The 17,918-nt window shown below is 37.8% G+C and overlaps 1 protein-coding gene across 10 annotated transcripts in view; it reads left to right on the plus strand.

The window, feature by feature from the left end:
- Positions 1-17,918, plus strand: part of SPATA7 (spermatogenesis associated 7) — a 53,278-nt gene that overhangs the window by 10,748 nt on the left and 24,612 nt on the right. For all 10 annotated transcript variants that reach the window (XM_072622939.1, XM_072622931.1, XM_072622930.1 and 7 more), the window contains 2 exons: positions 218-265; positions 13,739-13,872. In XM_072622939.1, the coding sequence (XP_072479040.1) occupies positions 235-265; positions 13,739-13,872 (165 nt within the window). In that variant the 5' untranslated portion in view covers positions 218-234. The remainder of the gene's footprint in view (positions 1-217; positions 266-13,738; positions 13,873-17,918) is intronic.

The raw sequence follows: 17,918 nt of genomic DNA on the forward strand, positions 1-17,918 counted from the left end.
GATCACACAATTAGTAAGTGTCTGAGGCCAGATTTGAACCCAGGAGGATGAGGATGAGTTTTCCTGACTCCAGGCCTCTAGCTGCCCAAAACATAGGTGATAGGACTTTAAAAGTAAAACATGCTAAATTATAAACAAATAATATTTTTGAGGACTTTTTCTAACTTAACCAATTTTCAGTTTAGAATTATTATTGTTATATGTTTTTCCTTTCCAGCCGTTGTAGATTGCTCAATGCCAGTAAGCATGACTTCCAGCATTAAATGTAAGTAATTTTGTTGCCTTTATGAAGAACACTGATAATTTTATGTATAGGACATAAATTGTAAAAAGTACTGCTAGGAGATTTGAGACTCTGTTTTGATTCAGCCACTCATTAGCTAGGTATATAACATTAGTCAAATCACTTTTTGTCTGTCTGGAAGTTTTATCATATCAGTCTCAGTAAACATTAAGCTCCTACTATGTGCCAGGCCCTGTGCTAAGTTCTGGGAATACAAAAAGAGGTAAAAGATAGTCTCTGCCCTCAGGGAGCTCACAGTCCAGTAGAGATTAGAAGCAAACAAAAATGTTCAAACAAACTACGTACAGCATAAATAGGAAATAAGAAAGGAAAGGTTTAAGAGGGATTGGAAAAGGCTCCTGGTAGTAAGAGGTGGAATATTAATTGGAACTTAAAAGAAGCCAGGAAAGCCAAGAGGTAAAGATGAGGGGAGAGAGAGCATTCTGTGCTTGGGGGGTAGCCAAGCAAAATGCCTGAAGCTGAGAAATGTAGTGTCTTATTCATGGAACAGCCAGGAGGCCATTGACATTGGATCCAAGAATAAGTGGGGGAGTGGGATATGAGGTTCCAGAAGTGTGTGGGGACTAGATTATGAAGAACTTGGAACTACAGAGAATTTATATTTGATTCTAAAGGTGATAGGGAGCCACTGGAGCTTATTGAGCCGAATGGTGACAGATCTGTGCTTTAGGAAAAATTATTTTGTCAACTGAATAGAAGATGGATTGGAGTGGCAAGCAGACCCACCAGTAGGCTATTGCAGTAATCCAAACAGTAGGTGATGAAGGTCTGCAACAGGGAGATGGCAGTATCAGAGGAGGGAAGTTTTATTCAAGAGATGTTGCAAAGGTGAAATTGACAGGCCTTGGCAACAGATTGGATACAAGGGAGTAAGAGATAGTCAGAAGTCAATGATGTCACCTAGGTTGCCATCCTGAGGGACTGGGAGGATGGTGGTACCCCTGAGAGGAATAGGCAAGTTTGGGAAGGGGGAACGTTTAGGGGAAAAGAAGATGAGTTCAGTTTCAGGCAAGTTGAGTTTGAGATATCTGCTGAAGAGTTCTAAGTGGCAGTTAGAGATATGAGCCTGAAGGTCAGCTAAGAGATTAGAGTAGGTTAGGTAGATTTGAGAATCATCACAATAGAGATGATAATTAAATCTGTGGGAGCTGATTAGATCACTAAGTGAAATAATATAGGCAGAGAAGACAAAAGGGCCCTGGACAGAGCTCTGTGGAGCACCTAATATTAATGGACATGATCTGAATAAGGAGACAGAAGGAGAGGTCATTAGACAGGAGAACCAGGAGAGAGTGGTGTCCTGAAAACCTAGAGAAAAGAAAGCATTAAGTAAAGTAAGATGATCAACATGAAAGGCTGCAGAGGGATTGAAGAGAATGAGGATTGAGAAAAGATCATGATATTTGGCAACTAAGAGATCATTAGTAACTTTGGAGAGATCATTTTCTGTGAAATGATGAGGTCAAAAGCTAGATGCAAGAGGATAAGGCGAGGCTTGAGAGGAGAGGAAGTGGAGATATCTGTCAGAGAAGGCCTTTTTGAGGAGTTTAGCTACAAGGGGCAGAAGAGATAGGTTAGTGGGGAGTGGAAGGATCAAGAAAGAATTTTTGGAGGATGAGGGAATCCTGGGCATTTTTGTAAGCAGTAGGGAAGGAGCCAGTACATGAGAAATTGAAGATAAGTGAGAGAATGGGGAGGACAGAGGAAGCAATCTACTGAAGGAGACAAAATGTAGTAAGGTTTCTTGTACAGGTAGAGAGATTTGCCTTGGTAAAGAATAAGGCAACAACTTCTTCAGGTGAGATGGGTAAAATAAGATGATTGGATTGATCACGTTTAAGGTCTCATTCAGTCTTAAAATTCCTGTTATTCCCACTGCCTTTGAGACAAGTAAATTAGAAAATAAAATACCATAATTAGGAATTATAAATTTAGAAACTAAAATTAGAAACTAAAAATAGTATAATTAGCACTTCCTCCAAATGAATGAATTTTGTCTGCTCGCATAATTAATTTAATTTTTATTCATTTCTTCTTAGTAGCCTAGTTGACATGTTAATAGTTAGCTATGAAGATTTTAAATAATTAAAATCAGAAATTTCTACCTAATAGAATTATCTTGATGCCAGTTGGTACCTGTAGTTATCATAGGCCCATATAATTTGAATTTAAGCCAAGAAATTTTTATTAAAAAATTAAGTGAAACATTCACATATGTGCCTATTATTAAAATAGTAATGATAGCATTAAAATGTTTTCCAGTTTGAAGTTCATTTTTATTGTTATAATTTAAAGCTAATCATTCTTAACATAGATTATGTTGGAAGAAAATATTAAACTCCTAACAGTGCTTGGTGCATAGTAGACACTTAATAGTTACTTGTAAATTGATTGATTGATTGATTGACTGATTGATAGAACAATCTCCACTACCAAGGAGTTTATATTCTAGTGGATAGGAGAATCTAGTGGATTCTCTAGTAGAGAATAAATACATATATAAATATATACAGAATAAATAGAAAGGTATAATGAATATAAATAAATATTAATTAATTAAATCCACTGTAGTTTGTGAGGGAAGGCTTGAAAAGTTTGAGAGATAGAGAAAAGATTCACATAAAATTGTTGTAGTGCTTGAGCTCTGCGGTAATACAAGAGAGGGATTCTGTGAATTAGGAGGTTGTATATGGTCAATGCAAAGGCTGCAGAGTATAGGATAAACTGGAATAGGAAGAGACTTGAGGCAAAACGGCTGTTGTATTAACCCAAGTGAGAGGTGATGACTGCTTGAGCAAAGGGGGTAGCTGTGTGAATAGAAGGAAGGGGTTGGATATAAGAGATGTTGTGAAGGTAGAAACAGCAAGATTTAATAACTGATTGGCTCTAGAAGGTGAGGAGGGAGAGTAAGAATGCAAGCATAATTCTCACTTGGATATGAATGGTTTAGAATAGCTAAACCAGGTAGATTTTGTATAGAGAACAGATAGCTATTTTAACCACAAAAATATATATTTTCTTAGAGATTATGCTTGTTAAGTCTTCCATTGTTGCAGAATTAAATTATTACTTATCATCTTAGTCACAAAGACATATTCAAAATAAATGCTGTGACTGAGCATAAAGTGAGTTTCATACATCTGGGCCTTTCTGAGTCAATTCTGCCTTTACCTAGTCTCACCTGAATCTGACTGGCCCTTCAGAACTTCATCTTTGCATGTGCCTTGGTCTTGGTTCCTGGAATTGCTGCTTTCCCCTTGATGCTGTCTGTATCGCCAGAGAGGACTTTCTTCCTTCCTGAGCTCTAAGTCCCATTTACCCCACAGGCATGAAATCTGCAGGAATATTGTCTGTTTTGTACAGGACCTGATAGCTCAGCAAGCTCAAAGTCTCTCTTGGTTTTAGCACTTGATTTGGTTTTTCTATTAGAGATCTGCCAATTCCATTCAACTCAACAAACATTTATGAAGTGTTACCTTCTGGGAAAGGAATGAAATGGAAAACCATTTCTCAAGAAGTTTACACTCTACTGGAGGGTTAGAAGCATGTCTGCAGATAAGTAAAGGAAGAGGGCACTAATGACTGAGGAGGAAGACCTGGGAGAGAAGGAAGGTCAGGAGATGCTTTATTTAAGAAATCAGTTGAGTAGAGCAGCAACTCACCTCTTGGACAAACTCCTTCGGATACCTCTGAAAGGAGAATCTGACTAAATTTTGGAGGTGCGGAATCCAGTGAGAGACAGACTGTGACGGATTCGGAGCCCAGGTTAGACTGGAAGGTCCACGGGAAGGATCTGTTCCACGTGGGTAAGCCCTCAGCGCACAGCGCAGCGTGGTCATCACAGTGGAGCGGAAGGGACCCAAGAAACCTAAGAGTGGCAGGCGGAACCAGCCGAGTGGCACTGAGGACGGGAGGCAAGCCGAACAGAGCCAGTGAAAGCCACTGAGCGCCAGATATTAGCGCAGCAGCTTCTGAGACCTTCAGCCCAAAGATTAAACTTCGGTAAGTCACCTACTTGAACTTCCAGGGGCCAGGATAACGGAGTGATCAGTAAATGCTCTCTCCTTCTCCCTTGATGACCGTGAAAGAACCATAAAATATTTCCCCAGAAAAATCCTGAATCAGCGGGTACAGCAGAAAGGGGCAAATAGTCTCATAACACCTAAGGCTAGGAAAATAGCTCAGGGGGAATCCTCCTACTGTGGCAGAGGCAAACCAGAAGGACAGAGGACCCAGGGCAGAGAAAACTCGCAGTAGGACCCAGGCAAGCCGCAGCCAGGAGAGGAGCCCCAAGAGAGTTGGGAACACGCATTAGCATCCAGGCATGCCTCAGCCCTCCAGGGGAAACGGGAAGACAATAGGGCAGTTGGGTTCACCATCCCCTGAGCTTGCCTTCACCTCAGTTCAGCTGAGAAGATCTCCTGTGACCAGACCACTCCTCCCCCACACTTAACAAGCCACCCCCAGGGTTAATGGGGGAAACACAAAACAAAAACATGCTTTTAGCTTTTTCACACATCAGATCAACACAAAGTTCCGCAGCTTCTGACTGAAAGAATCAGAAGCCACAACACTCAATCAACATCATGAACAAAAAAAAAGCAGAGGGGTGAAAAAACCATAGAATCCTTCTATGGGGATAAGGACCAAAACTCAAACATGAAAGAGGTCGGAGCTGAGACTGTACTTTCATCTGAAACTTCAGAAGGGACTATGAACTGCTCGAAAGCACAAGCAGCTCTCCTGGAACAGCTGAAGAAGGAAATAGAAGAAAAACTGGCCAGTGATTTTAAAATTATAAAAAAAGAATTCACTGATGAGAACATCTCTTTGAAAAGGAAAACTGAACAAATGGAAAAGGAAGTTCAAAACTTAACTGGAGAAAATAATTCCCTAAAAGGAACGGTTGATCAAACGGAAAAGGAAACCCAAAACCTAATTGGGAAAATTGGTCAAATGGAAAAGGAAGCACAAAACCTAAATGGGAAGATTGGTCAAATGGAAAAGGAAGTACAAAAATTAACTGAGGAAAATAGCTCCTTAAAAGGACAAATTGGTCAGATGGAAAAGGGGATGCAAAAGTTAACTGAAGAAAACAATTTGATAAAGGTTAGAATTGGGCAAGTAGAAACTAATGACTCAATGAGAAAGCAAGAATCAGTCAAACGAAATCTAAAGAATGAAAAGATAGAAGAAAATGTAAAATATTTAATTGGAAAAACAACTGACCTGGAAAATAGATCCAGGAGAGAAAATTTAAGAATTATTGACCTACCAGAAACCCATGATGAAGAAAAGGGTCTGGATAATATCTTCCAGGAAATTATCAAGGAAAACTGCCCAGAAGTGCTAGATTCAGAGGGCAAAATAGTCATCAAAAGAGTCCACTATTCCCCTCCCGAAAGGGATCCCAAACTCAAAACCCCAAGAAATATCATTGCCTAATTCCAGAGCTATCAAGTGAAGGAGAAAATACTACAAGCAGCCAGAAAGAAACAATTCAGATATCAAGGAGATACAGTCAGGATCACACAGGACCTTGCAGTTTCTACATTAAAAGATCAAAAGAATTGGAATCCAATATTCTGTAAGGCAAAGGAGTTGGGACTACAACCAAGGATCAACTACCCAGCAAAGTTCAGCATAACATTTCAGGCAAGGAGAAAGTCATTTAACGAAATAAGGGATTTCCAGAGCTTCCTGACCAAAACGCCAGAACTCAATAGACAATTCGATCTTCAAATGCAGGTCTCAAAAAAGTTAAACGGGGGAAAAAACAAAGACAAAAACTTGTTACTCAATTAGGGCAAACTGTTTACCTCCCTATAAGGGAAGATGATACCTGTTAATCTTGAGAATTATGCAGCTATTATGATAAAAGGGATATACATAGAGGGAACGGGTATGAAGTAAATGATATCATGTTAAAAATATGACTTAAGTATGAGAAGGGATTGTAATAGGAGGTGTGAAAAGGAGGAAGCAGAAAATGGCAAATTACATCACAGGAAGAAATACAAAATTATAGTAGAGGGAAAGAGGGGAGGGAGATGAGCATTGTTTGAGAGATACTCTCGTCTGATTTGTTTAAAGGAGGGAACAATAAACTTAAGTAGATAATCCTAACTAGCTCTATAGGCAGTAGGAGGTGAAGGGAGAAGAAAGGGGAGGGAGGTTAAAAGGGAGGGAAGAAGCAATAAGAGTAAAGGGGAGTAAAAGGGAGGGGGGCTAAAAGAAGGAGGGGAAGGCTGCAGGAGGAGGTGGTGAAAAGTGAATACTATTGAGGAGGGGAAGGGAGACAGGAGAGCTAAAAGCACAAATGGTGGGAAAGAGGATGGAGGGAAATACACAGATTGTAATCATAACTGTGAATGTGAATGGAATGAATTCTCCCATAAAACGGAGACAGATAGCAGAATGGATTAAAAGCCATAATCCAACAATATGCTGCTTACAAGAAACGTATTTGAAACGGGGGGGATACACATAGGATAAAGGTCAAGGGATGGAGCAGAATATATTGTTCTTCAGCTGATGTAAGAAAGGCAGGAGTAGCAATCCTAATCTCAGACAAAGCAAAAACAGAAATAGATCTAATCAAAAGGGATAAGGATGGAAACTATATCCTGCTAAAAGGCCCCACAGACAATGAAGCAATATCATTACTAAACATGTATGCTCCAAGTGGTATAGCATCCACATTCTTAGAGGAGAGGTTGGGGGAGTTGAAGGAAGAAATTGACAGCAAAACTATACTAGTGGGGGACCTCAACCTCCCCCACTCTGAACTCGATAAATCTAACCTCAGAATAAACAAGAAAGAGGTTAAGGAGGTAAATAAAACTCTGGATAAGGTAGATATGATAGATCTTTGAAGAAAATTGAATGGGAATAGAAGGGAATATACCTTTTTCTCAGTGGTACATGGAACATTTACAAAAATTGACCATGTGCTAGGACATAAAAATCTCACAATCTAGTGCAGAAAGGCAGAGATAATCAATGCATCCTTCTCAGATCATAATGCAATAAAAATTACATGTAATAAAAGGCCATGGAAAGATAAACCAAAAATCAATTGGAAACTAAATAATCTTATCCTAAAGAAGGAATGGGTTAAAGAAGAAATCATAGAAACAATCAACAATTTCATTCAAGAGAATGACAATAATGAGACAACATACCGAGTCTTATGGGATACTGCAAAAGCAGTTCTTAGGGGAAGCTTTATATCTTTGAATGCCTACATAAATAAATTAGAGAAAGAGGAGATCAGTGACTTGGGCATGCAGCTGAAAAAGCTAGAAAAAGAACAAATTGAAAATCCCCAAGTAAATACCAAATTAGAAATACTGAAAACCAAAAGAGAGATTAATAAAATTGAAATTAAGAAAACTATTGAATTAATAAATAAAACCAATAGTTGGTTTTATGAAAAAACTAATAAAATTGATAAACCTTTGGTCAATTTGATTAAAAAAAGAAGAAAATCAAATTACTAATATTAAAAATGAAAAGTGTGAACTCACCTCCAATGAGGAGGAAATTAAAACAATAATTTGCAACTACTTTGCCCAATTTATGCCTATAAATTCAATAATCTAAACGAGATGGATGAATATTTTAAAAAATACAAATTGCCCAGATTAACAGAAGAGGAAGTTGAATACTTAAACAACTCCATCTCAGAAAAAGAAATTGAACAAGCCATCAATGAACTCTCTAGGAAAAAATCTCCAGGGCCAGATGGATTCACAAGTGAATTCTATCAAACATTTAAGGAACAGTTAATTCCAATACTATATAGACTATTTTTGAAAATTGGGGAGTCCTCCCAAATTCTTTCTATGATACAAATATGGTTTTGATACCCAAACCAGGAAGAGACAAAACAGAGAAAGAAAATTATAGACCAATTTCCCTAATGAATATAGATGCAAAAATTTTAATAAGATTTTAGCAAAACGAATACAGCATCTTATCACGAGATTAATACATTATGATCAGGTAGGATTCATACCAGGAATGCAGGGCTGGTTCAATATTAGGAAAACTATTAGCATTGTTGATCATATCAACAACAAAACTAACAAAAACCACATGATTATCTCAATAGCTGCAGAAAAAGCTTTTGACAAAATACAACACCCATTCCTATTAAAAACACTGGAGAACATAGGAATAAAGAGAACTTTCCATAAAATAATAAGCAGTATCTATCTAAAACCTTCAGCAAGCATTATATGCAATGGGGATAAGCTAGATGCATTTCCAATAAGATCAGGGGTGAAACAAGGATGTCTATTATCACCACTATTATTCAATATGGTACTAGAAATGTTAGCTGTATAGCAATTAGACAAGATAAAGATATTGAAGGAATAAGAATAGCCAAAGAAGAAACTTAAGTTATCACTCTTTGCAGATGATATGATGTTTTACTTAGAGAATCCCAGAGATTCAAGTAAAAAACTATCTGAAATAATAAACAACTTCGGCAAAGTTGCAGGTTACAAAATAAACCCACACAAATCTTCTGCATTCCTATATATTAACAACAAAGTTCAACAGCAAGAGATAGAAAGAGAAATCCCATTTAAAGCTAGGGTAGACACTATAAAATACTTAGGAGTTTACCTGCCAAAACAAACCCAGGGATTATATGAGCACAATTACAAGACACTTTTTGAACGAATAAAGTCAGATTTAAGTAAGTGGAAAAACATCAGTTGCTCATGGGTAGGCAGTGCTAATATAATAAAAATGACAATTCTACCTAAATTAATTTACTTATTTAGTGCCATACCAATTAAACTATCAGATAATTATTTTCTAGAGCTGGATAAAATAACATCAAAATTCATTTGGAAGAACAAAAGGTCCAGAATATCAAAGGGACTAATGAAAAGAAATGCTTGGGAAGGTGGCCTAGTGCTACCAGACCTCAAATTGTACTATAAAGCGGCAATTATCAAAACCACTTGGTATTGGCTAAGAAACAGAGAGGTAGACAAATGGAATAGACTTGGCACTCAAGACACAGTAGGCAAGGAATATAGCAACCTCCTGTTTGATAAACCCAAGGACCCCAGCTTCTGGGATAAGAACTCACTGTTTGACAAAAATTGCTGGGAAAACTGGATAACAGTGTGGTGGAAATTAGGCATAGACCCATGCCTTACACCATACAGAAGAATAAAGTCCAAATGGGTACATGATTTAGGTATAAAGATTGATACCATGAATAAACTGGAGGAGCAAGGAACAGTGTATTTATCAGATTTGTGGAGAAGGGAAGAATTTTTTACTAAAGAAGAGATAGAAAGCGTTATGAAATGCAAGATGGTTAGTTTTGATTACATTAAACTGAGAAGTTTTTGCACAACCAAACCCAATGCAACCAATATCCAGAGGGATATAGTAAATTGGGAAAGAATTTTTACAGCTAAGCTCGGGGATAAAGGCCTCATTTCTAGAATATATAGAGAACTGACCCAAATGTATAATCATACAAGTCATTCCCCAATTGATAAATGGTCAAAGGATATGAACAGGCAATTTTCAGAGGAAGAAATTAAAGCTATCTATAATCATATGAAAAAATGCTCTAAATCACTATTGATTAGAGAGATGCAAATCAAAACAACTCTGAGGTACCACATCACACCTATAAGATTGGCAAACATGACAGAACAAGAAAATGATAAATGCTGGAGAGGATGTGGGAGAGTTGGAACACTAATTCATTGTTGGTGGAGCTATGAGCTCCTCCAACCATTCTCCAACCATTCTGGAGAGCAATTTGGAACTATGCCCAAAGGGCTACAAAAATGTGCATACCCTTTGACCCAGCAATATTGCTACTAGGACTTTATCCCCAAGAGATTGTAAAAATGGAAAAGGGTCCCACATGTACAAAGATATTTATAGCAGCACTCTTTGTAGTTGCCAAAAACTGGAAGTCAAGGGGATGCCCATCAATTGGGGAATGGCTGAATAAATTATGGTATATGATTGTATTGTGCCATAAGAAATGATGAACAAGAAGACTTCAGAGAGGCCTGGAAGGACTTATATGATCTGATGCTGAGTGAAAGGAGCAGAACCAGGAGAACTTTGTGCACAGCAACGACCATAGTGTGTGAGAGTTTTTTCTGGTAGACTTGGAATTTCATAATAATGCAAGAACTTATTTAAAAAAAAAAATCCCAGTGGTTTTCTAAGGCAAAATGCCTTCCACACTCAGAGAAAGAAATATGGAAGTCATTCGCAGAATGTAGAGATCATGTTTGTGTGTGTTTGTGTATTATGTTTTGATTTGTTATATGATTTCTTCCATTTATTTTAGTTCAACTACATAGCATGACTATAGTGAAAATGTACTCAATAGGAAAGTATATGTAGAACCTATACAGAATTGTATGCTGTCATGGGGAGGGAGGGGGATAGTGGGGGGTAGGTATGGGGGGGATAAAATCTTAATTTTATGGCAGTGATTGTAAAACATTAAAAAATAATAATAATAAAATTAAATTAAAAAAAAAAGAAATCAATTGAGCCCCCAAAATGGAAGTAATAAATGTCTTTACTAAAGTAGCATTCTATAAGTTGGGGCAGTTAGGTGGTGCAGTGGATAGAGCACCAGTGCAGGAGTCAGGAGGACCTGAGTTCAAATCTCACCTCAGACACTTGACACTTACTAGCTGTGTGACCTTGGGCAAGTCACTTAACCCCAACTGCCTCATCCTGGGTCATCTCCAGTCATCCTGATGAATATCTGGTCACTGGATTCAGATGGCTCTGGAGGAGAAGTGAGGCTGCTGACTTGAACAGCCCTCCCTCACTCAAAACAAAGTCAAGTGCAAGTCATGTCATTATTTCTCTGATGGCATGGTCTTCTTTGGCAACGAAGGATGAACACACACATAATGCTCTAGATCTATCTCTTGCTTGGTCATAAACTCTTTCCTTATCCATAGATCTGACAGGTACATTTTTTCCTGCTCCTCTAATTTGCTCAGGATATCACCCTTTATATCTAAATCGTGAACCTATTTTCACTCATCTTATTATATGGTGTGAGATGTTGGTCTATGCCTAGTTTCTGCTGACTGCTTTCTAATTGTCTCAGTAGTTTTTGTCAAACAGTGAGTTCTTACTCAAAAAACTTGAATCTTTGGATTTTCAAACAATAGGTTACTATGGCCATTTACCACTATATATTGTGTATTTAATCTATTTCAGCTCTCTGTTTCATGTAGTTATATACACACACACACACACACACACACACACACACACACACAATACACAATGAATGTAAGCTTGTTATGGGGGGGAGGGTATTAGTAGCTAGGGAAATCATGAACAGATTCATGCAGATGGTAGCATTTGAGCTGCGTCTTGAAGGAAATTTGAGATTCCAAGAGGAGAAAATGAAGACGGAGTATATTCCAGGCCAGTAGGGCAATAATTCCAAAGACACAAGAGATGGGAGATTCATTACTGTGTGCAGAACAACAAGTAGGCCAGCATAAGCCAGGTTGATGGACAAGGTGAAGGATCTATGTTAGAAGACCACATGGATAGGAACTGGCCAGGTTGTGAAGAACTTTAAATGCCAAATAAAGAAGTTTTGATTTGTTCCTTTAGGGAGCCTCTGGATCTTATTGAGCACAGGGGTAACAGTGGACCAGAAATTACTTTGGCATTTGTGTAGATGATGATTTAATGTTGGGAGAGGCCTTCATCAGAAAGACACCCAATAGGAGTCTACTGCAGTACACAGTTCTTGCTTTATGTAAATGTACATTATGCAAATTTGACTTTATGTAAAGAATTCTACCGAGGAAGAGGTAGAAAAAGAGGCCACATAAAGGAGGGAAGGGGAAACAGCTCAGGGGTTTCTCCTTCCCAAGAGGAATTGAAGAGAAAGTTGCTTAAGAAAAAAAAAGATATAACAGATGTAACAAGAACATGTATGAAGAAAATTTGGAAAAAAGTGTGCCCACAGTTGGTTCCCAGTTTTAATGAATGTAGCAAAGATGAAACATTCAAACAAGTAATAAGATTGTAAAATTAGTACAAGAATTGGAGCTAGAAATGGATAAGAATGATGTGGAAAAGTTGACTGAGTCTCATGGAGACCTGTTGAATGAGGATCTGATTGAGCTGCTGGCTGAAAACATTGCAAAAGAAGAAAAAGAAACTTCAGAACCAAAAAGGTTCACAGCAAAACGGTAGAAGTATTTCACCATTCCAGTGATTTTTTTTCTTGCGTTGAAAAGATAGATTCAAGATTTTTAAAAGTTCAAAGACAAGATAATATTGCTTGCTGTTGCCAGATATATGAGAAAGAAAAGAGTCACTTCCCAACATCTCTTAGTAGCTTCATAAAAACTTTGCACAACTAACCACCAATGATAAAGGCTAGGTGCGGTGAATGGGAAAGGAGCATATTATACATCTGTGTTAACTTTACTGTACCATATTATGTATAACTTTATCATTAACTTTACCTTTAATTTCATAATTCTGTTTACCGTCATGGTAGAGTATTTAATATGTCTGCATTTTAGTACATTTCATGACTCATATAAAGGTATTACCTTGTGTTTTTCTTTGTTATATAGGCTAAGTGAAGTGAGTGGGAGGGCAAATTCACCTTACATAAAAACTACTTTACCTAGTAGTCTGCAGAATGGTCAACTTATTATAAAGCAAAAGCTGTGTGTAGTCTTCTTGAAAGATATGGTGCTTTCTGGTAGTTTGTTCAATAATTACCAAATTGATGAGAAAGAAAGAAGACTGTATAGCTGTTTCTAATTTTTTATTTCTACCATTGAATCTTTATTCTTCTTTGTAAGTATGTGTATATCTTTCTTCAGTATTATTTTCTTTTGCTTTTTATAACTTCATATATAGACAGGTAGATATTTACTCAAAATAGTCTTTTTGCAGGTTCCCATAAATTAAGTATTTATGGTCACAGCTTCTTATTCAATAACCTTAGCTCATGTATTAAATTGTCTTTGGGTCATGGATCCATATACATGAATTTGCAAAAAATGCGTGGGTTATTAATGTGCATAATAGAAGACTCAGTGAAAAATGTTTTCATTGATATTTCAGAAAGAATAGGGACAGGTACGGATCCTCTGATTTAATCGATATAGAAAAGCCCCCTATTTAAATACAAGTCAGCACCTTTTCTGCAGTTTCAAGTCTTAGTTGCTTAGAGCACTCAGAGGTTAAGTGATTTGTCCAGTGTCATAGTCAATATATGTCTGAGGTGAAATTTGAACCCAAGTCTTCTGGGGTTCTATCCTCTATGCTATGTTGCCTCTCTTATATTTCAATACTACTTCCCCCACCCCCACGGAACACTCTTCTACTTTGCACCAATCTCTTAAAATTTTTTTATTCTTCCCTAAGATTCAGATCAGCAGCGAAGAGAGAAACTTAAAAAAGAATTGGCACAGTGTGAAAAGGATTTAAAATTAGCTAGAATCGCTACACAAACAAGTAACAAATTTAGTCCCAGTCCACTTTCATCTGGGAGTCTAAAGGTAAGGTAACATCTTTTAAAATTTAATTTGAAATGTTAATAATGTTAGCTTTTACGGTAAACTACTAATACATTTGCCTTGTTTGTCCACAAGAATGCTACATTTAAGCCAAGGATGTGTTTCAGGGAAGAGCCTGATATTAGCTTGAGGGATGGGCTGTGGCATAGTTAAGAAGAAAGATGTTAGAACTGAGTAGTCACAAAGCAGAGCGAGACCAGGGTTAGCAGCAAGATAGGAAGTTACTGGAGCTGAACAATTTTTAATCAGAGGTTATAGTAGCAGAGTGATTGAGGGCAAAAGTTAGTCAGAAAGCTTAATAAATATTAGGCACTTCTGTGCCAGGCATTGTGCTAAGTTCTGAGGATACAAGAAAAAGCAAAAGTTCCTACCCTCAAGGTTTTTGTGCTCTAATAGAGAGAAAGTGTCCCAATCACCAAGCTGGGATTGGGGGAATTGAAATCTAAGGAATGTTCTGTCCCCTGGAGGAGGGAATATGCAGGCACTTTTCCTGAGAGGGAAGGGACTGGTTAGGTGACTAGTACAGGCCAAATGGTTCAAAGTTACAATTGCAATGAAGAGGCAGGTGAACAGAAGTAAGACTGGGGTATGAAAAGGCATGTGGCATGACTCCCAAGGAAGTTTAGATTGCTTAGGAAGATTTATTAGTATGGTATTCTAATGGAGTTATAAGGAATTCCTTTGGTAACCCTGCCCTAGGGCAGCTCATCCATATTTTAAAAGGACCAACTCTCCAGAGCATATCCTATTTCCCATGGTTGACAGCTGTTTCTTCTTAAAAAAGTAAATTTTACTTTTTAAGCTCCTGTTCCCCTCTATGTAGTTTTTGATGTCCAGTTCTCTTCCAGGGCCTTTGGTCTAGCAGCTGAATATTTGATTGACAATTGCGTAATATGATTTCTTTACCTCCATTAGACTGAGAGTTCCTTGAGAAGAGGGACGTCTATGTTTCTTTGTATCCCTAGTGCTTAATACAGCACTAAGTGGATCCTTAGTAAATGTTTACTGACTGAGAGTCAAAATAATATGACTTTTGATAACCCCCTATAATAATGCTGTGGAACAAGGAATCATCTTGAACAGCAAACTTAAGCCAATAGTTTTCACTTTTTACATGTCTCATGTTTTTTCCCTCCATGAGGAATTTTTGTTAATCCAAGAATCTTTAACTGTAGGGATTCTCAAATGATGTACTGTGTTATAAGAGATCACTGTATAAATATTGATAGCTTTCTATGTGTCAAAATTTTAAATTTCATCTTCACAGAGGAAGTATTTTATGAAGGTACTCATGTATACATAGAGTACCATTCTCTTTCCTCACTATAGTATTTTTAACTATGTGGCTTTGGCAAATTAAGTTTTCTGAAGCTTAGTTTCTTCATCTGTAAAATAAACATAATACTTAGATTTCTTAGCTTACGGTATTACTGTAAGAAAAGTACTTATAAATACTAAAACATAATATAGCCATTAAGGTAGTGTCATGAAAAATCTTAGAAGGGCCTAGGACAAACAAACACTTTAGAAGAGATTTAGAGTAGGGCACCTGATGGAACATTAATCAAGAAGACCAAAGAGAGACATCAGTAAACTTCACTGTTCACTTTTAGACTGTATAAGAAAATGGTCAGTAAGCCTGTGAGTACTGGCAGAGCTGATGTGCCAGGACAAATAGAAACCAGTGTGAGCTCCAATAAATGGACATGAGGATAGCAGGATCTCAGTCCTGGTCTGCTTGTTTGAGTAACAGCAAGAGACAAAGCCACCCCTCCCTCCATCTCTACTATACCCATCCCCGTAGATCACTGTTCAAAGAGACAGGGCAGAGCTATACTCCTACTGGAACCACAAGAGACAAAAGACCTCTAAGAGCCAGTGCTCCTCTCAGGACCACAATAAGACATAGTGAGCTATTTACCTGGGACAATTTACCTTGAGACTAGCATGAACCCCAACATCTTCTTGGGACCCATAAAAGCATGACTAAGGGACAGAGACAACCCTCACTGGGAATTGTACAAAGAAATGGGGACAGATATCATGGAGTCCAGTATCCCTGTTAAGCCACTAGGATCAGCCATTCAGAACTACATTATCATACAGTTTAAAGAAAAGGAAGGATTGTGAGCAGAACCAAGAGCACATTGTGCACAGTAATAGCAACTTTGTGCGATGACTAACTTTGATAGACTTAGCTCTTCTGAGGAGTGCAAGGATCTAAGACAACTCCAAAAGATTCATGATGGAAAATGTTACCCACATTCAGAGAAAGAACTATGGAGTCTGAATGTAGATCAAAGCATAGCATTTGCTCTTTTTTGTTTCTTCTTTTTCATGATTTTTCCCATTGTTTCTAATTCTTTTTTACAACATGACAAATGTGGAAATATGTTTAATATGAATGTATATGTATAACTATATGAGATTGCATGCCATCTTTTGGAGGAAGTTGGTAAGGAAGGGGGAGAAATTTTAGAACTCAAAATCTTATAGAAGTGAATATTTAAAACTCGAAATAAGTAAATTTATTTTTTTAAAAAAAGGAAGGATCAAATTGGACCTTCCCACCCCATCCAAGAGTATGGGAAGAGGTAGAGCCTAGAATTTTGCACAAAAGCCTAATCTAAGAAGTAAGAAAAGTGCTGTGTAAAACTGAAATATTATGTTGCAGTTAAGATGGTGACATAAAAGGTCCTAGAATAAAAATTCTTAACCTGAGGTCAAAAAACTTCATTAATATTTTTAAACTATATTTCAGTATTATTGGTTTCCTTTGGAGTCCTTTGTATTTTAAAACATTTTTCTGAGAAGGGTTCCATGGGTTTCACCACACTGCCAAAGGTGTCCATGACACAATAATAGTTAGGAACTCCTACCCTTAGAGGAGTCCAGCTGTCCCTACAAACACCCCGGCAGAGATTTAAAATAGTAAAGAACAGTGATTAAGACCTGCAGGTACTCAGAGAAGGGACTTGATAAAGGAAGTAGAAGTCTGCCTTAGTGCCCATAAATGGGGCCTGCAGCCAGATGAATCTTTGCATTGACTTGTCCAAGTAGGTTAATAGGAAAGTTCAGAAGTGGGGACGCCCTTGGGGTAAAGTTAATGGGTACTGTTTTAGATATATTGAGTATGAGGTATTTTCAAAATATCCACTTTGAGAGATGTCCAAGGGGCAGTTGATGATGCAAGATTGGAGCTCAGGAGAGAGACTATATATATAGATCTGAAAATAATCTGCAGAGAGATGATAATTAAGCCCATGGGAGCTGATGAGATCACCAAGCAAGATAGTATAGAGGGAGAAGAGGGCTCAGGATAGGGCCCCAGAGCACACCCATGTTAGTAAGTGTGAGCTGGATGAAGATCCAGAAAAGGAGGCAGCTGGGAGTAGAACCAGGAGAGATCAGTGGTTGAAAATCTAGAGGGGGAAGCATATCCAGGAGAAAGGCATGATTAACAAGTTTTGGAGGGTGCAGAGAGGTAAAAAAGTATGAGGACTGAGGAAGACCATTGAATTTATAAATTAAGAGAGCATTGATTATGGAAATCAGATTGCAGAGCTTTAGAATTGAGTTGAGGAAAGGAAATGTAGCCACTGATTTTAGATATCTTTCTCAAGTTCAGCTGCAGAGGGGAGGAAAGTTAAAACAGGGAATGGTTGGAATCAAGTAAAGGTGTTTTAAGGATGAAGAGACACGGGTGTATTTGTAGGCAGCACAGAAGCAACCTGCGTGACAGGAAGAGATTAAAAATTAGAGAAGAGAGATTGTAAAGGGATAGTGTACTGGAGAAGACAGGAGAGAGAGGAAGTAGGATCAAATATATGTATATATGTGTAGGAGGTGTTTGCCTTGTCAAAGAGTAGGACTGTGTCTTCATGAGATACAGTGGTAAAGTAGCTGATAACAGCTAACATTAGTGTGATAAAGAAGAAGGGAAAAGAGAGAGCATTCAGTGAAGGACCTCATATTTTTTCATTGAAGTATATGGCAAGAGAATAGGGGGGAGCTGAGGAGAAGGTATC

The sequence above is a fragment of the Notamacropus eugenii genome, chromosome 7 (genome assembly GCF_028372415.1).
Source record: "Notamacropus eugenii isolate mMacEug1 chromosome 7, mMacEug1.pri_v2, whole genome shotgun sequence".
Taxonomy (NCBI): Eukaryota; Metazoa; Chordata; class Mammalia; order Diprotodontia; family Macropodidae; genus Notamacropus; species Notamacropus eugenii.